The sequence below is a fragment of the Nycticebus coucang genome, chromosome 2 (genome assembly GCF_027406575.1).
Source record: "Nycticebus coucang isolate mNycCou1 chromosome 2, mNycCou1.pri, whole genome shotgun sequence".
Lineage (NCBI taxonomy): Eukaryota > Metazoa > Chordata > Mammalia > Primates > Lorisidae > Nycticebus > Nycticebus coucang.
In genome coordinates, this window is record NC_069781.1 from 8,378,323 (window position 1) to 8,404,365 (window position 26,043).

The window sequence follows — 26,043 nt, forward strand, 5'->3', positions numbered from 1 at the left end:
CAGCACAGAGGGTCTGTGGTGAGTTCCCACTAACATTTTTAGAATCCTACAAACCACACCAGGCAGGGCTGAGGTGCCTGGGATGATCTTCAGCACAACCCTCTGGAGAACAAGGCTGCTTGGGAAAGAAGGCTCGATCAAGAAGCTGCATTCGGGAGTCATTTTTATTCAGTATCTTACACCGTAATAATCTGAGTTCAATCAGAGAGAAAAAAGGAGTGAAAAGAGACCAGAACACTTTCATGTGTGAAATCTCCTCGAGGAGGAGACTGTGTTGGGGCAGTGGGGAGATAAAGACAAAATCTTGGGAAACCGCCAACCCAGCCCAGGCTGCTGCCCTGTTGCCTGCTGTCTGCAGGGCTGAGGGCGTAGACACTAGCAGGAGGAGAGCCCAGGATGGGAGACAGGACTTCCCTGTTGTAGCCCAGAGACCAAGCAAGGTGCTGGTGTTCACAGCTGAAGCCTCACTTGGGAGTGGACAGGGCCGGAGCCCTGTGAGAGGCTTTTAGGTGTACAGCGGGGTGAAAGGCAGCTCAGCTGTTGGCTGGAGCCTGCACAAAACAGAGGAGATGATCTTGAGATGCCAAATCACTGCTCCTAAGCTCCAGGGCCTGAATCTTCAGGGGACCATTTGGGGCACAACCTCCACTTACCACTTACCAGTTCTCTGGGCTCCAGACAGTGCCAGCAGCGTCCATGAGGTGGAACGTATAGACATGGCGCGACCAGGCAGAGAGGTTCTGCTCACTCTTGTGCACCACTTCTCCGTGGATTAGGACCAGGGCCCCTGGCCGGGACCCAAGCACATCAGGAGGACACCAGCCCCACATTTCCCCTTCCCAGGGCAGGAAGGGACATGGGTAGTCCTAAGCCAAGGCGTTCATGGCTTCCCTCCATTCCCATTCCCTTCCTGGGAAGCTCAGGTGTATGCAGCCTTCTCCAAGGCCAGAGGCTATGCTGCTGAGATATGGGTTCCGTGGCATCGAATTCCCTCTGCTGTGGTCTTGGCAAGCCTCAGGAAGGGCCTCCCCTTTGTACACTACCAGTACTCTGGGACCATGCCAGTGACGCTGAGTCAGACCTCAGTTTTCCCTTTTTCATGAGGAACAGTGGGGACTCATGGCCAACATTTGCTGAGCCCTGGTGATGCACCATGTGGGTTCTATGTAAACATATTATATACCTCATCTCACTGATTTCTACATTTTACAGCTGAGGACACTGACGCTCAGCTAGTCAGCTGTTTACCAAAGAAGCAGCCTGTACATAGCAGGGTGTGGGTACCAGCCCAATCAGGGTGAATGTGCTGGTAACCACATTCCTTCCTGACCTCCTAGTGTCCATCCAGCCAGGCCTTCTCTTTCTGTAACTTCACCACCCTCAGATAACCCTGAGAGAGCCAGCTGGACATTGGGTGGCTGAGCAAGTGCAGACCCGTGGGCAGAGATGGCCCCCTGCCTCCCTACCCTCTGCATACCCACCTCTCTGAACAGGCGTGGCCACAAAGAGGCTGGCATCCCGGACAGGCTCAGACCCAAGGAAACTGGTACCAGGTGCTGAGTCAGCAGGGGCCCGGACCATCCTTCTGGGCACACCACCTGCAGGCCAACGTAGAGCTTTACCCCCTTTTCTCTGGGTCCCTTGGACCTTGGGGGGCAGGAGGAGGGGGGAGTTTGGGTGGGCAGGGAGAGACAGGGGTCCTCACTGGTATGGGAGCCAGGGATGAACCAGAGACAGCCGTTCTCCAGCGTGGCGTCCTCCAGCGCAAACCATATGCCCAGCACCCGGCCCAGTGGCTCCGTGTACAGGAAGGTGGCATCCTGGTGAGGGGAAACTGTGGCAAGCCCGCCTCGGGGTGAGGAGCTGCTCCCTTTACCTGGTACCACCTCACCTGGGCCTCATTTCCCACTCCTCAGTCCTCTCCAAGCCCTCCAGGGCCAGCCTGCCCATGAGTTGCCACATCCTGGCTCAGGAACTCTAGGCAAGAGGTTTCACCCCACAAAGCTTCAGTTTCCTGAAGTTGGCCACAGCATTAACTTAGCTCATGGGTTGCCAAAGTGATGCATGAAAAGTACTTAGCATGGGGCCCAACACTGTAATTGCTGCTGAGAAGTAGCTGCTTTTCTTTATCATTCCAGCCAGGTAACTAAAGCCATTGTTTTGGTTGTTTTTTTGGGTTTTTTTGTAGAGACAGAGTTTCACTTTATGGCCCTTGGTAGAGTGCCATGGCATCACACAGCTCACAGCAACCTCCAACTCCTGGGCTTAAGCGATTCTTTTGCCTCAGCCTCCCGAGTAGCTGGGACTACAGGCGCCCGCCACAATTTGGTTGTTTTTTTGGGGGGTGTGGTGGGGGATGCTTTGGTTTGGTTTTGAGATAGGGTCTCACTCTGTCGCCCAGGCTGCAGTTCAGTGACATCATCATAGCTCACTGCTGACACCAACACTGCTGCTGAGCTCAAGTCATCCCTCTGGCCTCAGCCTCTGAGCAGCTGGGACTACAAACAGTGTCTCCACATGTCACCCAGGCTTGTTTCAAACTCCTGGCCTCAAGTAGTCCTCCTGCCTTGGCCTCCCAAAGTTCTGGGATTACAGGTATGAGCCAACACACCAGGCCAGGCCACTGTTCTTAACCAGGACAAGCAGTCTCCAGCCACCAACCAGATGGTTCTCCCAGTGAGTAAGATTGGGAAATTGGGTAGTTGTTCCAGAAAGTCTGGGTCCCTGCCAAGCACTGATGTCCCACATGTCCCACCCAGCCTGCTCTGAGCTCACCTTCGCCGCCAATGTGAGGTTGCTGCAAGAGAGAAGAGGAGGAGCCCAGTGAGGATGGGAGACTGGGGAGGAGCCGGGCTTGCTGTGGGTGTCCCAGGATGCTGCTTCCCTGGTTATAGACATTTACCTCCCAGGATTCTATATCAACACCAGCTACCAAGCAACTACTCTGTGCCAGGCCCAGGAGGGAAGCAAGCATAAAGATCACCCTGCCCGACATGGAGCCCCCAGTCTGTGTAGGAGATAGCACACACATGCCCACGATCACAAGACAAAACAGAGGGAGGGCTAGACAAGGAGGCTGGGGCATAGGCCAATGATTGAGCCATTCAGCCCCAGGGTGGGAGATGAGTTTCTCTTTTCTCAGGGGAGCTGGAGCCTTCTTGGAGGAGGTGGCACTGAGCTGGACCTTGAAGGCTGGAAGCAGAGCATTTCAATAACCAAAGAAGGGAGGTGGAGTCACGGGGGTCCTCTTCCCTCTTCCCACGAATTTTAACTAAGTGCCAATTAAGTGTTAGATGCTTTAGCCCAGCAGTTCTCGACCTGTGGGTCGAGACCCCTTTGGGGGTCGAACGACCCTTTCATAGGGTTGCCTAAGACTATCCTGCATATTAGATATTTACATTACGATTCATAACAGTAGAAAAATTACAGTTATGAAGTAGCAACAAAAATAATATTATGGTTGGGGGTTACCACAACATGAGGAACTGTATTAAAGGGTGGCAGCATTAGGAAGGTTGAGAACCACTGCTTTAGCCAGAGGGGTCAATGTTCTCTCAAGAACATAATTCCAGCAGCAGTTTTGTGAGGAAGGGCTTGGAATGAGTAGTCTGCCCATTTTATAGATAGTCAACTGAGGCCTGGGGAGGACAGGGAGCTCACCTTAAAGATGTACATGCTCTGTACCACCACGGGCATCTGGAGGCCCAGACTTTTGGCCAAGGCCTGGAAGAGGGCAGAGATAACACTGCTAGCCTGCTCCCACACACATCTGGCCCCTCTCCTGCCCTCAGGCCCTTCTCAGCTCACCTGTACCTTGGGGGAGTGTGTGACACTCCTGAAGACAGGGTCGTGAGCATGTAGCGCTGTAGGACAGAGGCAGGCTGATGGCCAGTCAAAGGCCCCATGTGTCCCTCCCACACCTAGGTCTTGGCACCCAGACTCAGGCCTCGCTTTGACATTCTCACTTATTTTGTATGCGCTAAACCTTATGCTATTTATAACCAAGTAGCGGGTCCCACAGATGCCTTCACCCCACCCACATGCCACCTGTACCTTAATCTTGACCTCTGGCCATCTAGGAAGCTCACACTAGCCCTGATTTTCCATCCCTCTCAGAGGACTAAGGGCTCCAAAGTGCCTTTGGTAGCAATCTTGGTACAGTCACTTACTCTATGTGACCTCAGGTAACCATTTCTCTGCTCTAAGCCTTAGTTTCCTCCTCTCTCAAACAGGGATTAGAATAACAGCCTCCCATGGGCGGCGCCTGTGGCTCAGTCGGTGGGGCGCCGGCCCCATATACCGAGGGTGGCGGGTTCAAGCCTGGCCCTGGCCAAACTGCAACCAAAAAATAGCCGGGCATTGTGGCAGGTGCCTGTAGTCCCAGCTGCTCGGGAGGCTGAGGCAAGAGAATCGCTTAAGCCCAGGAGTTGGAGGTTGCTGTGAGCTGTGTGAGGCCACGGCACTCCACCGAGGGCCATAAAGTGAGACTCTGTCTCTACAAAAAAAAAAAAAAAAAGAATAACAGCCTCCCAGGGCTGTAGTAGGACACGATGGGTTAAAAAATATGCACAGTAGCCCAGGGCCTGGCACCAGGCAGTAGCTTCTTGTCACTACTTTCTATTACTATTGCTATTACAAAAACAGAGGGAAGAATGTATTTAATGCTGCTGAACTACATAGGTGAAAATAGTCACAATGGTAAATTTTACATTATGTGTATTTTACCACAACTTGTTTTCAAAGCTACCACAATTTAACTTCAAGTTTAAAAATAAGTAATCTGGGCGGCGCCTGTGGCTCAGTGAGTAGGGGCCCATATCCCGAGGGTGGCGGGTTCAAACCCAGCCCCGGCCAAACTGCAACAACAAAAAAAATAGCCGGGCGTTATGGCGGGCACCTGTAGTCCCAGCTGCTCGGGAGGCTGAGGCAAGAGAATCGCGTAAGCCCAAGAGTTAGAGGTTGCTGTGAGCCGTGTGACGCCACGGCACTCTACCCGAGGGCGGTACAGTGACACTCTGTCTCTACAAAAAAAATAAATAAATAAAAAAAAATAAGTAATCTACATTCAGACATTGTGGCTCACACCTGTAATCCTAGTACTCTGGGAGGCCAAAGTAGGTAGATTGGTGAGCTCAGGATTTCTTTTTTTTTTTTTTTTTTGTAGAGACAGAGTCTCACTTTATGGCCCTCGGGTAGAGTGCCGTGGCCTCACACAGCTCACAGCAACCTCCAACTCCTGGGCTTAGGCGATTCTCCTGCCTCAGCCTCCCGAGTAGCTGGGAATACAGGCGCCCGCCACAACGCCCGGCTATTTTTTGGTTGCAGTTTGGCTGGGGCCGGGTTTGAACCCGCCACCCTCGGCATATGGGGCCGGCGCCTTACTGACTGAGCCACAGGCGCCGCCCGAGCTCAGGATTTCAAGACCAGTCTAAGCAAGAGTGAGACCCATCTCTACTAAAAATAGAAAAACTAGCCAGGCATCATGGCAGGTGCTTATACTCCCAGATACTCGGGAGGCTGAGGCAGCAGGATCTCTTAAGCCCAAGAATTTGAGGTTGCTGTGAGCTATTATGATGCCATGGCACTCTACCCAGGGTGACATAGTGAGGCTTTGTCTCAAAAGAATAAAAATAAAGCAATCTACAAAACAAATTATAATGTATGAATGATCCTGAAAAAAAAAATGAGTTTCTTCATATGGTTCAGTTTCTACCCCACTGGAGGGGTAGCAGCATGTCGGGTATCCCCTCAGGAGGCTGCAGGAAGCACTGGATCCAGAAGCTCCCCAGTGCCTGGGCCTGGGGTCTGAGTCATCCCCACACCAGGTGTAGAGAAGAGGAGGCTGTATTTGCCCATCTGTGGGGGTTCATGTGGACCTCCTCTGCCCAGTGTCGTGCAATTAGCAAGCCAAAGACCAGAGGGGAAGCCTGCAGCTAGAAATGCCATTTGCCTGACCTCTAACTTACTATGGGCTTTGATTAAGGCCCTTAAATGCTTCAGACCTCAGTTTTCCCATTTTCTTTCTCGTACCTTCCCAGGCCCCTGCTCACCATGGCCAATTTTGTTGATGGATTTCTCTGGAGGGACCAGGAAATTTCCTGTGGCACAAAGAATCAGTAAAGGCAGAACTAGAGTCCAGCCTGCCATGGACAGCTGGCTCAGCACCCTCCCAGCCCTGGAGTGGGGTAAACACTTAAGTCCAGCCCAGCCTCCTTACCCCCAGAGCTCCTCCCACATCCAGCTGGCCCCAGCTCCAAACCTTTCTTGTCAAAAACGCCTTTCTCAAAGAAGAATCGAATCTTGTCGCCACTGCTCAAGAAATAGTCTGTGCGGCCCTGTGGAAAGGGGCCAACAGAAGGAATAACAGAGCCTCTTGGGGGCTGGGCCTGCCAAGGAGGAGAGAGTTCCTTCCCTCCTCCACAGGCCACAAAGCCCTGAGGAGGCTTCTCAGAATAGTCCTTTGAGGCACAGTGAACCAGAACCCAAGTTCCTGGAAGCACAGCCCATAGCTGCTTTTCTTGGAAACTGCTTGATATTGTGATTCAGAACACAGATGCGGGATCAAACAGGCTGGCTCCCAGGTAGCCTTGAGCCCCACATTTCACCTCTTTTTTTTTTTTTTAGAGACAGTCTCACTTTATCACCCTCAGTAAAGTGCTATGATATCACAGCTTACAGCAACCTCCAACTCCTGGGTTTAGGCGATTCTCTTGCCTCAGCCTCCCGAGTAGCTGGGACAACAGGTGCCTGCCACAACACCTGGCTATTTTTTTTGTTGCAGTTTGGCCGGGGCCGGGTTTGAACCTTCCACCCTCGGTATATGGGGCCGGTGCCCTGCTCATTGAGCCACAGGCGCTGCCCCCTTTTACCTCTTAAAGTTTTGATTTCCTCAGCAGTAAAAGGGGAATAATAATAGAACTGACCTCCCTGAGTTATTGGAGGCTTCTGTCAGAGGCCAAAAAAAAATTTTTTTTTTTGAATCAGAGACTCACTATGTCACTGCCTCAGTAGAGTGCTGTGGCATCACAGCTCACAGCAACCTCCAACTCTTGGGCTTATATGATTCTCTTGCCTCAGCCTCCCAAGTAGCTGGGACTACAGGTGCCCGCCACAACGCCCGGCTGTTTTTTTTTTGTTGTTGTTGTTGTAGTTGTCATTGTTGCTTAGCTGGCCACTGCCAGGTTCAAACCCGCCAGCCTGGGTGCATGTGGCTGGAGCCATAACCACTGTGCTATAGGCGCCGAGCCAGAGGCCAAATCTTATAGCATTTGAGGGCAAAGACTTTGGAGCTCACATGCTTGGGTTTAAATCCCAGCCACTTCCTGGCTGTGTGGCTATGACTGTGTAACTGAACTTCTCTGGGCTTAATTTCTTTCTTTTTCTTCTTTTTACAGTTTTTTTGGCCGGGGCTGGGTTTGAACCCGTCACCTCTGGCATATGGGGCCGGTGCCCTACTCCAATGAGCCACAGGTGCCGCCCCCCTGGGCTTAATTTCTTCATAAACTAGAGATGCTACTAATGGTACCTATCTCACAGGGTGTTGTAAGTGTTACAAGTTGGTATACACAAAACACTAAGAACTATTTTTATAATATGCTAAGTACCACAAATTTGCTATTACTATTATTACTACTATTACTACTGCTGCTATATATAAAACGCCTAGCAACGGCCTGGCTAAATGCTCAAGGAATAAGCCATTGCTAATCTTTTTCTGTTTTCTTTATAATCATGTTTTTAAATTTCTTTTTTTTTTTTTTTGGGAGACAGAGCCTCACCTGGATAGAGTGCCGTGGCATAACAGCTCACAGCAACCTCCAACTCCTGGGCTCAAGTGATTCTCTTGCCTCAGCCTCCCAAGTAGCTAGGACCATAGGCACCCACCACAATGCCCGGCTATTTTTTGGTTGCAGCCGTCGTTGTTGTTTGGCAGGCCCAGGCTGGATTCGAACCCGCCAGCTCAGGTGTATGTGGCTGGCACCTTAGCCGCTTGAGCTACAGGCACCGAGCCATGTTTTTAAATTTCTTAGCATCAATCACTTCTCGGCCTTTTGGCTAAGATCAAGTGTAAATTTCTTAGCATCATAGGCCAGGTGCAGTGGCTCACGCCTGTAACCTAGCACTCTGGGAGGTCAAGGCAGGTGGATCGCTTGAGCTCAGGAGTTGGAAACCAGCTTGAGCAAAAACGAGACCCCATCTCTATTAAAAATAGAAAACAAACTAGCCAGGTGTAGTGACGGGTGCCTGTAGTCCCAAGTACTCAGGAGGCTGAGGCAAGATTGCTTGAGCCCAGGAGTTTGAGGTTGCTGTGAGCTATGACACCATGGCACTCTAGCCAGGGTGATAGAGTGAGAGATACTCTGTCTCAAAAACAACAACAACAAACCCTTTCCACTGAAAATTAAAAGTCGTTTTCAACATTCTTAGCAACTCTGCACCAGGATCCCAGGATCAGGGTGTAGGAAACAAGTCAGGAGAGGACCTTTAATAGTAATATTAAACAAAATGAGGCTAATGTGTGTCCAAGATTTTACTTAACTTGCTAATTCTTGAGGGAACCAGGAAGATGTTACAACTGGCTCAAAGGGAATCCCCAAAGTCACACATATATAAACAATAAGGAAAAGGGGCAGTGCCTGTAGCTCAAAGGGTTAGGGTGCTGGCCCTGTATGCCGGAGGTGGCAGGTTCAAACCCAGCCCTGGCCAAAAACTGCAAAAAAACTTGATAAAAAAAAAAAGGAATGATGAGAGGCAAGAGAATCGCTTAAGCCCAGGAGTTGGAGGTTGCTGTGAGCTGTGTGAGGCCATGGCACTCTACCAAGGGCCATAAAGTGAGACTCTGTCTCTACAAAAAAAATAAATAAATAATAAGGAATGATGAAATGAATTTATAAATGGATACCAAACTGCTCTATCCACAGGGCAATAATTGCATTTCCTGGGACCCAGTTCACACCCACTTCTGTGGACAAGTTTCACATGCTTTATTATTGGTTTTCTATGCCTTACACAGTTGTACAGTAACTCAAAGACCACGAAGGGTGGAGGTAACCTGAGACAGGACACCCACCATTCTTTTTTCCCCACAATAACCATAGTGAATGCTGAGGGTTTTAACTGAGTGCTGGGGCGAGACATAGGGCTGGCATGGTGGCTCATACCTGTAATCCTAGCACTCTGGGAGGTGAAGTGAGCGCAGGAGTTTGAGACCAGCTTGAGCAAGAGCGAGACCCTGTCTCTACTAAAAATAGAAAAACTAGCCAGGCATTGTGGCGGGCACCTGTAGTACCAGCTACTTGGGAGGCTGAAGCAAGAGGATTGCTCAAGCCTAAGAGCTTGAGGTTGCTGTGAGCTATGATGTCACAGCACTCTACCCAGGGCAACAGAGTGAGACTCTGTCTCAAAAAAAAAAAAAAAACATACACACAAACAGAGCCACAGACACTTTATTCTCCCATTTTTCCTATCCCACACCCACTGAAGGGAGCTTAAAGGGCACAAGATTCAGCTCTCCTCAATCCTTGGAACCCTGGGGTGACCTGACTGTCCTTGGAAGCAGGACCCATCTCTGCTTTCCTCATCTGGAAAGCAAGCATGCATCAAACAAGACCAGATGTTTGCCAGAAACTGTCATCCTGTAACCCTTTTTCCTGCTTGAGATGCTATTCTGCGCATTCCCTAGAATGCAAGATTTCTTTCTTTCTTTTTTTTTTGTAGAGACAGAGTCTCACTTTATGGCCCTCTGTAGAGTGCAGCAGCCTCACACAGCTCACAGCAATCTCCAACTCCTGGGCTTAGGCGATTCTCTTGCCTCAGCCTCCCGAGTAGCTGGGACTACAGGCGCCCACCACAACGCCTGGCTATTTTTTGGTTGCAGTTTGGCCGGGGCCGGGTTTGAACCCGCCACCCTCAGTATATAGGGCCGGCGCCTTACCGACTGAGCCACAGGCTTCGCCCTGGAATGCAAGATTTCTGGTTGCTGTAATTTCCAATATTCCCACTAGATGGCAGGCGGTCCCCAGCATGAGTGTGCCTGAGCCCCTTGGGGGCTGAGCCAGGGCAAAAACAGGCTTTTTTTTCTCTCTAAGAGAAGCTACTGGAAAGACAAAGTCTTTTTTTTTTTTTTTTTTTTTTTTTGTAGAGACAGAGTCTCACTTTACGGCCCTCGGTAGAGTGCTGTGGCCTCACACAGCTTACAGCAACCTCCAACTCCTGGGCTTAGGCGATTCTCCTGCCTCAGCCTCCCGAGTAGCTAGGACTACAGGCGCCTGCCACAACGCCTGGTTATTTTTTGGTTGCAGTTTGGCCGGGGCTGGGTTTGAACCCGCCACCCTCAGTATATGGGGCCGGCGCCTTACCGACTGAGCCACAGGCGCCGCCCTGGAAAGACAGATTCTTAAACTCAGACTATGAAGGGTTAAGAGAACTGTACAGCAGACCCCCCAGTCTCAACTTACCCATCTGAAACTGTATTGCATCCTATTACGTGACCTCTTAGGTCACTGGGAAAAGTAACGAGAGTCCTTATTCTCACTGGGGGCTAACAGGTGCACAGGTGACCCCTCAGAAGCACCACAGCCATTCCCAGTGCCTGCCACAACTACTGAAGAAGTACAGCAGAGTGGGGAACACCATGGACTTGATATCAAACAGATCTGGGTTCAAATCTTGACTATCAATTACTAACCATGTGGTTTGGGAAAAGAGCTCTGAGCCTTGTTTTCCTGTCCAATAGGACAATAAAACCTATATTATAAATTCATAGTGAGGAACGAAAGGAAGATGTGCCTGACCTTGGGGTCCTTCCTTCCAGGTTGCTTCTCAGGCCCGGGACTGAGCCCTCCATCACAGACCAGATCCCAATCCTATCTGCCCTGGGTGCCTACCTGGGCTTGAAGCTGCTCCTCTTCCTGGGTGGAAAATTCTGTGCGACAGTGAAGAGGGACATCCATCTCAGCCGCTATCTCACCAATCCTCTGCTGCATGGCCACACACTCATCCTCAGACAAGAATCCTTCCAGCACCAGGAATCCATCCTGCTGGAACTGCAGGCAGGATGGAGACTCAGGCTTCCCCATCTTCCATGCTCCTTATCACCCACATTTGACCCCTCACCCAGACCCAAGCGGTGTGAAGGAGAAACCAAGTATCTTGTCGAATAATCTGTCCCCCACCCTGGGCATGGTGTCTGGCACCCAGTGAGTAGCAGTCCATATTGGCTGCTTGGGTGAAGGAAGAAAGAGCAGGGGTGCTGTCCCCACCCTTTCCCTCCAGCGGGCCCAGGTCACAGGAAATATGACCTCATTCATCTATCCAACTAATATTGACCAAGCATCTATTGTGCAGGGGAACATGGTTCGAGGAGCTGGAGGGATGGCTCAGACCAAGTCAGCCATGGCCCAGGTGGTCCTGCACCTCACAGTCCAGCAAAAGAGACCAGCATTACACTAATCATCACAGGAGTAAAGGTACCAACACCAACTGCAAGAGTGCAGGGTGAGAGGGGGACTGAGAGTGCTGGAGGCAGAGTGGCCAATATAAACCAGATGGGAAGGAAAGGAAGTGAGGTGACATTTAAAGAGCAGATGACCAGCAGGATAAGGGAAGAGCATTCCAGACACAGGGAACAAGGTATGTGAAGCCCTGGAACTTGGGAGGAACATGAGGAATTAGGAACAGATGGAGCACAGGGCGAGGGAGGGGTAGAAGAGGCAGGAGGTGTGGGGCTGGACCAAGTGGGGAGCTGGGCTTTACCCTAAGTGCAGAGGGGTGGGTCACAGCAAGTGGCTTATTCTGATTTGCCTCTAGTCCTCTTGTTCTGAGCCTCCTGAGAGAGATAAGGAAAGAATGAATGGCTTCATGTTGGCTTACAGAACATTATGAAGTCTTAGCTTTAACAGGGACATTGGAAGCCACCTCTTGCTTCTACCCATGCACTGTCTAGTTTCCAATTCCTGACACTGGGGCAGCTCCTGTGGCTCAAGGAGTAGGGCGCTGGTCCCATATACCGGAGGTGGTGGGTTCAAACCCAGCCCCGGCCAAAAAAAAAAAAAAAGTTTCCAATTCCTGACACTGCTCCCTACAGTGGGATCTGGCTTCCACATTCTGAATATTAAAACATTCATGACCACCCATAGGCTCTCCTGTCTCTGGGCATGTTAGAAATGTAATCCTGGGGGTGGCACCTGTGGCTCAGTGAGTAGGGCGCTGGCCCCATATACCGAGGGTAGCGGGTTCAAATTCAGCCCTGGCCAAACTGCAACCAAAAAATAGCTGGGCGTTGTGGCGGGTGCCTGTAGTCCCAGCTGCTAGGGAAGCTGAGGTAAGAGAATCGCGTAAGCCCAAAAGCTGGAGGTTGCTGTGAGCTGTGTGACGTCATGGCACTCTACTGGTGGCAAAGTGAGACTCTGTCTCTACAAAAAAAAAAAAAAAGTAAGAAAAAAAAAAATGTAGGGTGGCGCCTGTGGCTCAAGGGGTAGGGTGCCGGTCCCATATGCCAGAGGTGGCGGGTTCAAACCCAGCCCTGGCCAAAAACCAAAAAAAAAAAAAAAAAAAGAAAAAAAAAATGTAATCCTGGGCGGCGCCTGTGGCTGAGTGAGTAGGGGACCAGCCCCACATACCGAAGGTGGTGACTTCGAACCTGGCCCCTACCAAACTGAAACGAAAAAATAGCTGGGCGTTGTGGCAGGTGCCTATAATTCCAGCTACTCGGGAGGCTGAGGCAAGAGAATCGCCTAAGCCCAAGAGCTGGAGGTTGCTATGAGCTATGACGCCATGACTCTGTACCGAGGGCGACAAAGTGAGACTCTGTCTCTAAAAAAACCAAACAAACAAAAGAGAAATGTAATCCTACTGGTATCAAGGTAAAAATTGCTTCCTTGAAAACTGTGCCTACCCTTGATCCAGTAAACACAGTGCCTAGACTTCATCTCTCTTAAGATTAGGAAATAGTAGCCAGGCGTTATGGCAGGCACCTGTAGTCCCAGCTACTTGGAAGGCAAGAGAATTGCCTAAGCCCAGGAGTTGGAGGTTGTTGTGAGCTGTGATGCCATAGCACTTTGCTGAGGGCGATAAAGTGAGACTCTGTCTCTAAAAAATAAAAAAGATTAGGAAATAGGGGATGCTGCTCACTTGCTTGGGCCACATGCGGCCCGTGGTTGATTTGGCTTTCAGAGGCATCACACCTTATGGTATTTCTTCGTCAGTGCTTACAAAGATGGTAACCCTGTGCTACACCAGGGAGATACAGGAGACCGGATTGGAACGTTTTGGGGTTGTAAAGTGCTGTTTGGGGTGTAACTCTAAATAAGGATGCCACCAAATGATGTAGCCCAGCTACAGCAGCTGCAGATCTCACAGCCAAAGTGCAGGATGCTGTCTCAGGAGATGAATTGTTACCCTGGCTCATACACACATTGTCAAGACAGTGGATTTTACACAGGAGAGTAATTATTTGTTAACTGGGGACAAGATAAACTATCACGCGTATGACTTGAACAAACCTGAAGCAGAACCTGAATGAGTGGGCACACACCTCTGATATTAAAAAGGCTTTATGGTGCAGTGAGGATAAACAGATTCTTTCAGCTGATGATACAACTGTTCAGCTTTGAGATCATGCTACTATGACAGAAGTGAAATCTCTAAATTTGATTATGTCTGTTAGTAGTATGGGATATATTCCTGAGGGAGAGATTTTTGGTTATAACTTATGGATGATCTATTGTTTTTCATAGTGCAATAAGTTTGGACCCAATTAAATCCTTTGAACCTCCTGCAACCATTAATTCTGCATCACTTCATCCTAAGAAAAAACTTCTTGTTGCAGGGGGTGAAGATTTTAAACTTTATAAGTATGATTATAATAGTGGAGAAGAACTAGACTCCTACAAAGGAGACTTTGGTGAGATTTAGTCCCAGTGGAGAGCTCTATGCCAATGGTTCTAAAGATGCAACATTGAGACTATGGCAAACTGCAGTAGGAAAAACATATGGCCTTCGGAAATGTGCACTTCCCGAAGAAGACAGTAGTGAGCTGGCAAAGCCAAAGACTGGTTTTTCAGAGACAATGGAAGAAGAGTTTGAAGAAATTGCTTCAGAGAGATTCTCTGAAGAGAGATAGTATATACTAAGCCACAGATAGTATATATAACTTATACTTTCACTGCTTTCAAGCAGTGAAAGCATCAGTCTTCCAGAGTTACTCTCTGCTTAAGGCAAACACAGAAGTAGACAGTAGGGAATGAATGGCTCGGCACCTGTGGTTATGGTGCCAGTCACATGCACCAAGGCTCGCGGGTTCGAACCCGGCCCAGGCTAGCTAAACAATGACAACTGCGACAAAAAAATAGCCGGGCTTTGTGGCGGGTGCCTGTAGTCCCAGCTACTCTTGCTACCTGAGGCAAGAGTTGCTTAAGCCCAAGACTTTGAGGTTGCTGTGAGCTGTGACTCCCTAGCACTCCACCGAGAGCGTCACAGTGAGACTCCGTCTCAGAAATAAATAAATTAATTAATTAATAAAATAAAATAAATAATGGGGAACGTATGAATTAGCTCTAGTGTGTGAACAACTAACTTAGTATTACCTAGAAGTGAAAACTCAAGAGTGTCAAATGAAGGCAGGGATCTTGTATGATGACCTGTTGTCTTTTTTAAAATGAGTATGTGCAAGCCAACATCCAATTTCTCTCATTACATTTAGATTTCTAGTGGCTGTTTATGTTATTATAAAGAAGAAAAATATATTGACTTATTTTTGTGACTTTTCCATTAAAGCAGAATGCCTTTTTTTTTTTTTTGCTTTAGTTATAAAGAAGAGGGAATATATGATAAAGTAATGGGTTTGATTTCTCTTTCATTGTACACTGCTTCTGAACATCTAATCATTTTTAGTTGTCTAAATAAAATGCCTTTTAAAAAAAAGATTAGGAAATAGGGGAGCAAAGACGCACATGCAGGTGCCCACTGAGCCTCGCTCACTAAGAGCAAATATTTGGGGAATAACCTAAGCCCCCAGCACAAGGGATTTGTTTAACCAAGCACGGTTTATCTGTCTGGAACACAACAGGATAAAAAATCATATTGTAGAAAAATATTTACTGACATGGGAATGTTTCTGATAGACTGTAAGTTTTTTTAAAAGATCAGATACAAATGATCTGGCCACTGTGAGAACTTGCCAAGTGTGTTTCTCTCTCTGACATTCATTCTGTCACGTGGGGATAACAGCAGAAGCTCCTTTGAAAAATTTGGCAAGACCAGACAAATGGTAGCTGTCATGATGGACATTGAAAGAAGGATTCTAGGGCTGTGTACCAAAATTCACAGTCTAAGCATAGAAATTTATAAGTGATTTTTAAAAAGCCTGTCAGTCTAATTTCCATGTATTAGCCTTTCCTGTTTGGACTTTGAACTCTGCACCCACTCTTGACCCCATCTCCCAGAAGCCTGGCAGTGCTGGCTGATTCTGAGGCTTTATTCCGATTTTGGTCACACACATGCCCCACCACCACCACCACCGACCTCAGGTCCTGTGACTTGGATATCCAGGGCTGTGTGTGCAGAAGCTGGGGGTTATTGTTGGGAACCTGCACCTCTAGGCTTCAGGTTTTTTTCTTTCTTTCTTTCTTTCTTTTTTTTTTATTGAGACAGAGTCTCACTTTGTCACCTTCTATAGGGTGTCACAGCAACCTCAAACTCTTGGGCTCAAGTGATTCTCTTGCCTCACCCTCCCTAATAGCTGGGACTACAGGCAACTGCCACAGCGCCTGGGCTGTTTTATTTTTGTTGTTTGTTTAGCAGGCCAGGGCCAGCTTCAAACCCATCAGTCCCTGTGCATGTGGTCAGTGCCCTAACCACTGAGCTGCAAGCATCCAGCTTAGGTTTTAGTATTTTCTTCTGTAAAATGACAGGGGGTGGGTTGAGGTCCACCAGGACCCCTCACTCTTACCTGACCCTCTCAGCCCCAACCCTGCAGGCTCCTACCTTCTGGACCTGTGAGGGGCTCAGGCCGGCCATGGCGACAGCTCAGGGCACTTGTGGCTCTGGGTGCTATTATCTGGGTGAGGGAAGAGGAAGTTGAGGAGTGGCCTGGCAGGAGCCTGGGAGGACTTAACTCCTCCCTACCCAGAGAAAACTTAATGCCCCCACCCAACCTCCCCACCCCCAACAGACCAGACCTCCAGGTTGACCCCAGCTCCACCCCCCACCAGGGCCTTATCTCTCTACCCTACCTCCTGCCCCCTGCCTGCCCTCCACTAGTCCAGATTTGCCCTCACCTATCTCCTTCCTGGTTTTTAACCACTCCCTCTGGCTTTCTTTCCAGAGAACACTCCTGGCTGCAGCTTACCAGGCACCCAGAAGTTGTGCTCAGAGACTGTCACATAGCTGAGCTGGCAGGACGACACCTGAGTCCCAGTTCAGGTGGCACCATTATCTGGAACTGCCCCTCCGTAGTGCTCAGTCTGGATAGGGTGGGATGCAGGGTATGGCTGGGGGACACAAGCCAGGCCAGCCCTGAGTGGCTCTGCATTCCCAGAGTAGAAGAGGTCCTGGGGCAATCACCAGGGCCCCTCCCAGCTCTGATGTTCTAAAACCCTCTAGGTCAGGGGTTCTCTACCTTCCTAATGCTGCAGCCCTTGAGAACCCCTGGTCTACGTCCTGGGAGTCGATGCACTGGGGTAGTAGAAGAGGAAGGGCTGGAGAGGTGGGGCAGAGAGAGACTTGTTTCTGTTCCTACAACGACCTCACGTGTGGGGCCTGTCCTGCCCAGCACCTGATAGGGCCAGTGGTCTTTCCTGAAATGACGTGTATTCCGAATAGCAAAGGGACAGAGTGTCTCAGGAGTGAGCATGGGGACACTCAGCCCTTGAGAGGTTTGGCCCTAAGTCAAGTCGTTTTCTGGGCCACCGCAATAGGAGCTGTTTTGTTCAGGCTTCCGGAGGGCCTAGGGGGAGGGATGAGTCCAGCCCAGGCTCCTGGCTCAGAGGGGTTAGGCTGGGCCAGGGGCAGGCAGAAGACAGAACTGAAAGACTCAGTGAAGGCAGGGTGTGACTGCAGCTGCCCTAGACCCTCCTGATGCAATTGCCCCACAAACACAAACACCTGCCATGTGCCAGGAACACACACTGAGCCAGCAACTCCCCTGGGAACTCCCACCAGAGGCTTGTAGTGGAGGCTCAGTGAGGCAGACGGGGTTTAATTCCCAGATGTTTGGGTCTTACTTTCCCTATCTGCAATTTGAGCAGATGAAGATTGTTTTTAAAAGTGTTTTGGGCTTCCCCAAGTTGTTCCAAATTGCTCTTATAGAGAAAAGAGATCACTACTGTGGTTTCAGGCAGAGTGGAGCACCCTGGGTGGGGGGAACAGGAGAGGCTTGGCCTCCCACTATTTGTTCCTTCTGCTCAGCTTTGGGAAGTGGGTGGGTGGTGTTTCTACATGGTTGTTATTTCCAAAAGCTAACCAGCTCCAGACCGACTGTCCTGCATTAGGCGGCCCCATGGCCAGGGCAGGGGTGAGAGTGGGGTGGTGGTGGAGGTTGGTGGGAACAATACCAGACCAGTGAGGAGGGGATGAACAAAGCAATGCAAAGGAAGGTCCTGGATGTGGGTGGAAGTCCAGTTGCTCAGCCTCCCTGTCAGGAAGTCCCAGCCAAGGAAAGAAGAGGGCTAAGTCTTGGCTCAGGCCTAAGGGCACCTGGAGGGGCCAGAGTGTCTCTGGACCAAGGAAGGATAGACTCTGATCTGTTCCAAAGACCAAGCAGCAAGTCAGGCCATAGTCAGATCTGACAGCTTTCCTTCTTCACCCAGATTCTTGTGTGTGAATGTTGGCCCCGCACAAGGCTCCCAGGTCTGGGATGGAGATATAAGAGCGTGTATTGGGTGGTAGGAGTCAGGCCTTCCACTACAAACTCTACCTACTCATCATTCCTTGCAACAATCCTGCCTGTCTGCCACTATACCCTGATTTTACAAATGAGAAAACTGAAGCCTCACATCAAACAGATGGCAGAACTGGGATCTGAAGGTAGCTCTGTCTACCTCCCTGAGCCTCTGCCCTTGAACCCACACCTCAGTAGGCCCCAGCGGGGCTGAGAGTTAAGCCAGGCCATGATGATTCAGCCCTGCCTCTGTAGAACCCTGAGATTTGCTGTTGGAGTTGCAAAGGACCTCTGACAACACAGAGCACAGAGTGGAGATGCCCGTTATACAGACAGGAATAAGGAGGCCAAGGGAGGGAAGGTGTCCGTCCTGCTTTAGGCACAGGACGCTCTCCTGTCGGTGCTTCCTTTCCCAGCCCTGCTCATCCAAACCCTTTAGGGCCCAAACCACAGGTGGCTGAGATGGCAGAAAATGTGCTGGCTGTGGGGAGGTTCCTGGTTGTCCCCTAACCCTGGCCCCTGAAGTGCGGCCTGGCTCATAGCCACCAGTCATTGCCTCCAGGACCTCAGTCTCACAGGACACAGATGAGCAGAGTGAACTATTCTGTAGATGCCCGAGAAATGGTCACTCAGCAGGCCCCCCACGACAAGGAGACCTCCAAAGGCTACTTTTCATTATAGATTTATTTGATATTGGAACCGAGTCTACAAGTTCAGACCCACATGTAACGGATTGCTTCGTGGTTGTCAGAGGCTAGTGTGCATTATTTCTGAGGATTACATCCAAGACACAATGCGAAAAACAGACGGACAGATGAACATAATAATTGAGACAAGAGACGCTAAAATGTGCCTTAGTGTCCACATGATTGATCTAAGGCAGGGACCCTTCTAAGGTGGGGACCCAAGTGACTGATCTAAAGCAGGGTGGCTTCCTGCCACCAGGCGCTAACTGGCTATGTGTGCGTTAGGCGTCTGGGATAGAAACTGGCTTGGAACCAAAAACTGGGGAGCCTGCCTTCCCAGCGGTGACTTCCCCGTGCCCAACTCCACTTCCAGTTGTCTCTCTTCATGAAGAACCGGGTGGTGACAGGGCTGATATAAGCAGCAGAGGCCTATGGTGGCCCTAGACCCCACCTGTGACACATGAGGTGGGGAAACAGAGTCCAGGCGTGGTAGCTCCTCTTGGCTCCTTAACACTGTGCGTGGAGAGGGGTGTGGGTGCAAGGAGCGGGGGAGAATGAGCACCGTTCATCCAGGGATTAGCCAGCCCAAGTCTCCTCCTTTCTTGGCAGCTCGGAGCATTCCCTTTGGCTGACAGCCACAGAAACGCACGCCTGCCAAGAGGCATGGAGGAGGAAGAAAACAAGACACCAAAAAAGCCCCCCAAAGAAAAATTCCAACCCCAGGAGAAGAGAGGAACAAACAGAACTCCTGGACCAAGGTCACAGCAGACTGGGGAGACAGCCTACAGCTTGCATCCTGCACCCCGGGGAAAGGAAACGCAATCTAATGTCTCATTGCTGTGCTCAACCCGCCCTGAGACCCCAACTCACTGGCCTTTAGTGTCTTTTTAATTTTTTTAGTATTTTTCTTTTTTATACCCAAATCATCAATTTTCAAACCTTTAAAAAAAAAAAAGAGAAAAGAAAAACATTTCTTTTGACTTAAAAAAAATCTGCCACAAAAACTGATAAGGTGAGACCTAAGCCTGGCCTTCCCACTTGGCGACCTGCTCTCCCATGGGCCGCCAGAGCCCAGCTCAGCACCACTGGAACAACCCTCCTGGGGCTGGTTCGCCCTGGACTGCTCTGCTCAATTCTGGGTGGGCGCTAAATGCTGGCGGCATCGCTAAATAAGAAGGGGAAACAGACCACCCTTCCTCAAACACCTCCCATCTGGGCTGAACTTTCTTGGGAATGTATAAGTTACCTGGAGGAAGGAGGCAGGAGGTGGAGAAAAATAAATACCAAGAGCTAAGTAGGTGTCCCAGGACCTCCAATGGCAGCTCAGCCTTTGGGGCAGAGATGGCCTCCAGAGAAGAGACCCGATTGTTCACACACCATGCTCTGGGCCCAACGAGGTCTCTGGTCTCCCCAACAGGTGCCTACCCTGGGAGGTGTGAGTCTCAGAGGGAGAGAAGGGGCCAGCCCCGCAGATACCGTCTTCTCGCTCTGGCCCGACTCACATGTGGCCCCAGGCTCCTGCCTGGCCGAGACTTGGGCCTGCTTGTCTAGGAGCTCTGGAGGAGCAGGACCTGGCCCTCCTGGCCTGGGGTCCCACTGCTGGCTGCTCTGGGCTGGCCATGCTCAGGCCTGCTCCTTGTCAGCCCTCCACAGCCGCTCCTTCACCTCAGGTGGCAGCGTGTTGAACAGGTCCTCCTCCACCACCAGGCCACTGCGTTTGAGCAGCGGGCACTCGCCCAGCTCCACAGGCAGGCACTCTAGCCGGTTGCCCCGAAGCTCAATCTGTGTGAGGTTGGTCAGCTCGCCTACCCTCGAGGGCAGCGACTGTAGCACATTGTTGCCCAGGTGCAGGGCCCGCAGCTTCCGGCACTGGAAGAGCTCCGGGGGAAGTGCCTCGATCTGGAGGGAAGGAGCAGGGGCAAGAGTGAGGTGGGTGCCTTTGGGTTCCCTTCCCTCCTTCCCCATTTCTGATCCCCAGGACCAGCACAGCCTGTAGGTCAAGTCTTGGGTCTCCAGTCTCTTCCTCTAGGAAGCCTTCCTCAACCTTCTGGGTCACCTGGTAGCCACGTCCCTCCTCAGACCACCGATTCTTCCATTTGTCCATGGACTTTGTGGCTCTGAGAGGGTGGGCCAGGCCTGCCTTGATCCGCACCAGCTCCCAGGACCTGACACCCTGAGAAGCTACCACCCCTCCATATCCAGGGCTCACCAGGGGCCAGGCTACTGGTCCTGCCCAGCTTAAGAATGACTTATTTTTTTTTTTTTTTTTGGTTTTTGGCCAGGGCTAGGTTTGAACCCGCCACCTCTGGCATATGGGACCAGCACCCCACTCCTTGAGCCACAGGCACCACCCTTAAGAATGACTTATAAAAGCAGACTAGCACGCTGAGAAAATGCTACCCCCTTAATTCCTTCTGAGAACTGGAGAGAGTTCACTGATAAGGTGAGAATCCCAGCTGTGTCAGTGTGTCCTCCTGGGCCTGTTTCTCCATATGTCAAGTCACAGGGTAAGCATGACTGCAGAAGGCTTGCTACTGGCCATTCAGCGTACCTTCTGACTTTGTCAAATGTGAACACAATAATTTTCCCTATGGAAAATTCCAGAAAGAAACAACTCATAAGTTTTTCTTGTTTTCGTTTTTTTCTTTGAGACAGAGCCTCAAGCTGTCGTCCTGGGTAGAGTGCCATGTAATCAATCACAGCTCACAGCAACCTCTAACTCCTGGGCTCAAGCAATTCTCCTTCCTCCACCTCCCAAGTAGCTGGGACTACAGGCGCCCACCACAACACCCACTATTTTTTGGTTACAGTTGTCATTGTTCTTTGGTGGGCCCGGGCTAGAGTCAAACATGCCAGCTCAGGTGTATGTGGCTGGCGCCTTAGCCGCTTGAGCCATAGGCACCGAGACGTCTTGTTTTGTTTTTTTAGAGAAAGGATCTCACTTTGTTTCCCAGGTTAGAGTGCAATGGCGTAATCATAGCTCACAGCAACCTCAAACTCCTGGGCTCAAGTGATCCTCTTGCCTTAGTTTCCCAAGTAGCTAGCTACCACAACGCCCAGCTTGTTTTTCTTTCCTTTTTTTTTAAGATTTTTATTTTATTTATTTATTGAGACAGCATCTGACTTTGTGGCCCTCGGTAGAGTGCCAGGGCATCACAGCTCACAGCAACGTCAAACTTTTGAGCTTAAGCGATTCTTTTGCCTCAGCCTCCCAAGTAGCTGGGACTACAGGTGCCCAGCTATAGGGTCTTGCTGTTTTCTTTGGCTGGTCTCCAACTCCTGAGCTCAAGTGATCCTCCTGCCTCGGCCTCCCAGAGTGCTAGGATTATAGGCATGAGCCATTGTGCCCAGCCCCTAATTCATAAGTTTTAAATTGTGTGCCATTCTGAGTAGAATGATGATACCACACAGTGTCCAGCTCTGTCCTGCTCAGGATCTGAACCATTCCTTTGTCCAGCATATCCATATTGCCTTTGATACCTGTCACTTAGTAGCTCTCTTGGTCATCAGATCAACTGTTGCAGTATCACAGTGCTTGTGTTCGAGTAGCCCTTATTTTACTTAATAGCCCTGAAAGGCTCAGCGCCTGTAGCACAGTGGTTACAGCGCCAGCCACATACACCCAGGCTGGCGGGTTCGAACCCAGCCCGGGTCAGCTAAACAACAATGACAACTGCAACAAAAAAATAGCCAAGTGTTATGGTGGGAACCTGTAGTCCCAGCTACTTGGGAGGCTGAGGCAAGAGAATCACTTAAGCCCAAGAGTTTGAGGTTACTGTGAGCTGTGACGCCATAGCACTCTGCTAACTCTACTGAGGGCAGCAAAGTGAGACCCTGGTTCAAATAATAATAATAATCATAATAATAACCCCGAAGTGTTACGAGTACTATGCCTAATTTTTAAACTTTATCACAGATATGTATGTGTAAAAGAAAAAAATAATGCACATAGGGATTATTACTATCAGTGGTTGAAGGCATCAAAACTACCTGTAATCACTCTGTGAACATTTCCCATTTGACAGATGGAGGATCTGGGGCCCTAAAGAAGCTAACTTGCCCACAGATTCAGCCTGTAAGTGGTGGAGCCAAGATCTGAACCTGGTTTAACAGCCCATACTCTGCTAACCATCCAGATTGCTGGTGGAACAAGGAGCAAACTGCGGGGCCAGAGTGGGGCCGCCCGCACTGTCTCCTGCTCACAGAAGACCCTCCTGAATACCAGCTCCTTCCCACGCTTCTGTATGTATCAGCTATAGACCTAAGCTTATTGCACCTATTTGCCTTCCCAGAAAGGCCCCACTCCCACCCCATGGCCTCCTCTGATGACACAGACAGTGCTCAAGGACAGCGGGAAAGGCACGGCCAATGAATGCCAGAGCTGGGGTGCACAGGAGACCAGTATGGCTCCAGAGCTGCCTCCCTGAAAGTCTCCCTCCCCTCAGCCACCAGCTCTTAGTTCCTCCCCACAACATACTGCCTAGAACCAATGTGCTCTCTACAGATGGCATGAAGACAAGCTCCCCACTATGGTCACATATGTCCTCTGTACCCGTCCTTCTCTGCTGAAGTATCATGTGCCCACTGAAGGCTTGAAGAGTTTCCCATTACTCAACCCTATGATCTCCTGTCTCCTCAGGGATCACTGCAGTGGCTCCCCCATCAGCAATGAAATGGCCTTGGTGGACCTGGGTGTTGGAGCAGACAGTCCTCCCACGAGCCTTCTGGGGCTGCTCCTTGGCTCCCAGCCTTCCTGACCAACCATCCAGAAAGATGCTGTTTCTTTCTTCAGCACACCACAACCCAGCCCCTGCCTCCATCCTTCCTTGACTGGCCAGAGATACCAGCATCACAACATTTCTCATCCACCTGATTCCCTGTGTACTGTGAGCCTTCATGCTCTGGTCCCCTCCCCACCCCCATTGTCTACACAGGAGGTAACTCCAGTCCTTCTCCCTCTCTTCTCTCCCTGGTGATCCTGTCCAGGACCCTTCTTTCCCCATGAGCCTGGGGAGAGGATGATGTTTCAAGCCAATGCCAAAACGTTCCTGGGATATCGTAGGGCCCCAGACACCTATACGGGACACATCCTTACCTCTCTGAAAACTTGTGCCTGTTCCAGCATCTGTCTCAACAATCTTCCATCTACCCAGGTGGCCAAATGAGAAACACCAAGTCACCCAGACCACCCCTCACCCACCAACTCCCAAGTCCTGTGGATTCTACCTCCAAAGTCTCTTTACAATCTGTCTACAATGCTCCATCCCTAGCCGCCTTGGCCAGGTGAGGCCCTGGTCCCTCACCTGATGACTAATCATGATCTCCTAATTGCTTTCAACCTCTCCTGCCCCTCACACCTACCCCCTCTGTGCAGCAAGAGGAACCAAACCATAGGTCAGCTCATTCCCTCATCCACAGTTAGCAAGGGTTTGGTGAACACTTGCTATTCATCAGGCCTCAAACAAAAAGCCATGATCCTACCAGTCAGAGCTTATGGCCAGCAAGGGGATCAGACAAAGAGACACCTGAAATGAAGTGAGGACAGGCTCCTCCTACTAGCCCTGGGCATAGCTTGACCTCTGCCCTCAGGGAACCCCCATATTCCAGGACACTTCCACTCAGCCACCAGCTCTTAGTTCCTCCCAGAAAGAACCTACTAGAACTGTGGCCTTCTGATTTTTTAAGCACCAAAGGAGGCAAGGAAACCTCTTCTTTCTCTGCTGCACCCCTTTTAATAAAAGGGTTTGTTCTGTAAATACCTGGCTGCCTCCTCCTGGTTCTTCAGGGGCCAGGTGAAATGTGCTTCACTCTATGCCCCAGGCTACTCTTTCGTGTTCCCAAGAATCTTGCATGCCAGCAGAGCTCTGTGGCATCGTGTCCTAACTGCCTTGTTCATCCCCATGTCCCTACCACTTCCGTCCACAGCTGGACAAGTGAGTGAACAAATAAATACCTGCCTTGCCAAGACATTCATTAGCAAGAGAAGCAACACCCAGGGGCCTGGGCCAGCCACACTCCTCCCCACCCAATCACCACATATCAATGTGGCTTCAAGGAGCCATCAAGGACTAGGGGGAGGAAAGAGAGGGGCTCAAGCCTCTAACTTAAAAGGAGACACCTGGGCAGCACCTGTGGCTCAGTGGGTAGGGTGCCGGCCCCATATGCCGAAGGTGGCGGGCGGCGCCTGTGGCTCAGCGGGTAGGGCGCCGGTCCCACATGCCGGAGGTGGCGGGTTCAAACCCAGCCCTGGCCAAATTAAAAAAAAAAAAAAAGAAGGTGGCTGGTTCAAACCCGGCCCCAGCCAAACTGCAACAAAAAAATAGCCAGGCGTGGGATGGCACCTGTGGCTCAAGGAGTAGGGCACCGGTCCCATATGCCAGAGGTGGTGGGTTCAAACCCAGCCCTGGCCAAAAACCACCAAAAAAAAAAAAAAAAATAGCCAGGCGTTGTGGCAGGTGCCTGTAGTCCCAACTACTCAGGAGGCTGACGGAAGAGAATCGCCTGAGCCCAGGAGTTGGAGGTTGCTGTGAGCTGTATGATGCCACGGCACTCTACCGAGGGCGACAAAGTGAGACTGTCTCTACCAAAAAAAAAAGGAGACACCTGCCTGGGATTGGCTCAGTTAACTTTTCCCCTATAAAGGCCTCTGGTGTTCCAGGGAATAGGGACAGGACATGATTAAGCAGTGTGCTAAACAGGGTATCCAGAGAATCTCCTTCCTCTGGGACAGTAAGCCTGCCGCCAGCTCCTTTCCTGAGGGGTGACCTCAGCCACCAGGCATGACACTAACAGCCAAGCTTGGTGTGAGGAGGTGGGGGTGGGGGACAGGATGGGGAGCCCAGCTGCAGGCTCCCCCCACCAGCCATAGTTGGAAAGCCTAGCACAGCAGAGAGCAGGTATCACAGAGCTGTCTATGAAGTCTAAGCAAACTCTAGAGGCCATCTGGCTCCAACACTGCTGTGGAGAGGCACTGGGACTCCCCCCTCAATACTAAAGAAGGGGTTAGGTTTGTCTGGTACGTTCTAAGCCTGGCTTCCCCCGAGGGGAATCCAATTTTCCTGATCAGTGGGCCTGCCCCAGACCTGAAATAACCTGAAATTTGAACCTTGCCCTGGTATATGTATACCCATCATGTATACCCATCTCATCATGTGATCATGTGGGGTAGGGAGACAAGGACTTGCTAGAGTCCCGAATCTAGAGGAGACAGGCCACCTGGCATTAAGACCTTGAGGAGGAGAAGTGGATAGCTTCTGAGCTGTCAGAGGTCTGGAGGGCCCAGACCCTCCAGTATGGGTGATGCTAGAGAAGGCGAGTCCTGTCCTGGACCCAAGAAGGATTGGATGGGGCATTTTAGGGACCCCCTTCCTCTTAGTCTGAGACTGCTGCAGATGGCTCCTGCTGCAAGGACTCAGCAGTGTTTGGGGGAGGAATATGGCAGTGTCATGACCGACACAGCAGGGACACAGAGTAAGGGCT

General features: G+C 50.5%; 2 protein-coding genes and 1 pseudogene across 11 annotated transcripts in view; 1 reads left to right on the forward strand and 2 right to left on the reverse strand.

Moving 5' to 3' along the window:
• Nucleotides 1–150: 150 nt before the first annotated feature.
• On the reverse strand, nucleotides 151–16,638 carry PHYHD1 (phytanoyl-CoA dioxygenase domain containing 1). 5 transcript variants are annotated; one of them, XM_053560484.1, is made up of 13 exons: nucleotides 16,349–16,584; nucleotides 15,950–16,057; nucleotides 11,755–11,827; nucleotides 10,887–11,045; nucleotides 6,260–6,335; nucleotides 6,051–6,098; nucleotides 3,814–3,863; nucleotides 3,661–3,723; nucleotides 2,776–2,797; nucleotides 1,706–1,834; nucleotides 1,482–1,598; nucleotides 661–787; nucleotides 151–551 (listed from the first exon to the last, which is right to left on the reverse strand). In XM_053560484.1, the coding sequence occupies exons 2-13, from the start codon at nucleotides 16,015–16,017 to the stop codon at nucleotides 506–508; spliced, it is 978 nt and encodes a 325-aa protein (XP_053416459.1). In that variant the 5' UTR covers nucleotides 16,018–16,057; nucleotides 16,349–16,584; the 3' UTR covers nucleotides 151–505. The 5 variants fall into 5 exon arrangements, 4 of the variants coding, with proteins under 4 accessions (XP_053416459.1, XP_053416453.1, XP_053416466.1 ...); XM_053560478.1 differs by having other exon boundaries at nucleotides 3,808–3,863; nucleotides 16,349–16,574; XR_008374152.1 differs by having other exon boundaries at nucleotides 530–551; nucleotides 3,808–3,863; nucleotides 6,031–6,098; nucleotides 16,349–16,638.
• Nucleotides 12,595–14,300, forward strand: LOC128564725 (serine-threonine kinase receptor-associated protein-like; annotated as a pseudogene).
• A 1,915-nt stretch (nucleotides 16,639–18,553) lies between the features above and the next one.
• LRRC8A (leucine rich repeat containing 8 VRAC subunit A) overlaps nucleotides 18,554–26,043 on the reverse strand; it is a 40,730-nt gene continuing 33,240 nt past the window's right edge. For all 6 annotated transcript variants that reach the window (XM_053560125.1, XM_053560135.1, XM_053560153.1 and 3 more), the window contains one exon: nucleotides 18,554–20,463. In XM_053560125.1, coding sequence (XP_053416100.1) covers nucleotides 20,188–20,463 — 276 coding nt within the window. In that variant the 3' untranslated portion in view covers nucleotides 18,554–20,187. The remainder of the gene's footprint in view (nucleotides 20,464–26,043) is intronic.

Bases quoted from the DNA above. Each gene is read 5' to 3' on its own strand.
- PHYHD1 (XM_053560478.1), bottom strand. From the start codon at position 16,017: ATGGCCGGCCTGAGCCCCTCACAGGTCCAGAAGGTAGGAGCCTGCAGG. The intron at 11,046-11,754 runs GTAAAGCCCAGC...TCCTGCCTGCAG, and splicing joins CCCACCCCTCTGCACTTAGG to TTCCAGCAGGATGGATTCCT. The intron at 1,835-2,775 runs GTGAGCTCAGAG...GGCTTGCCACAG, and splicing joins ACCTCACATTGGCGGCGAAG to TTTCCCCTCACCAGGATGCC.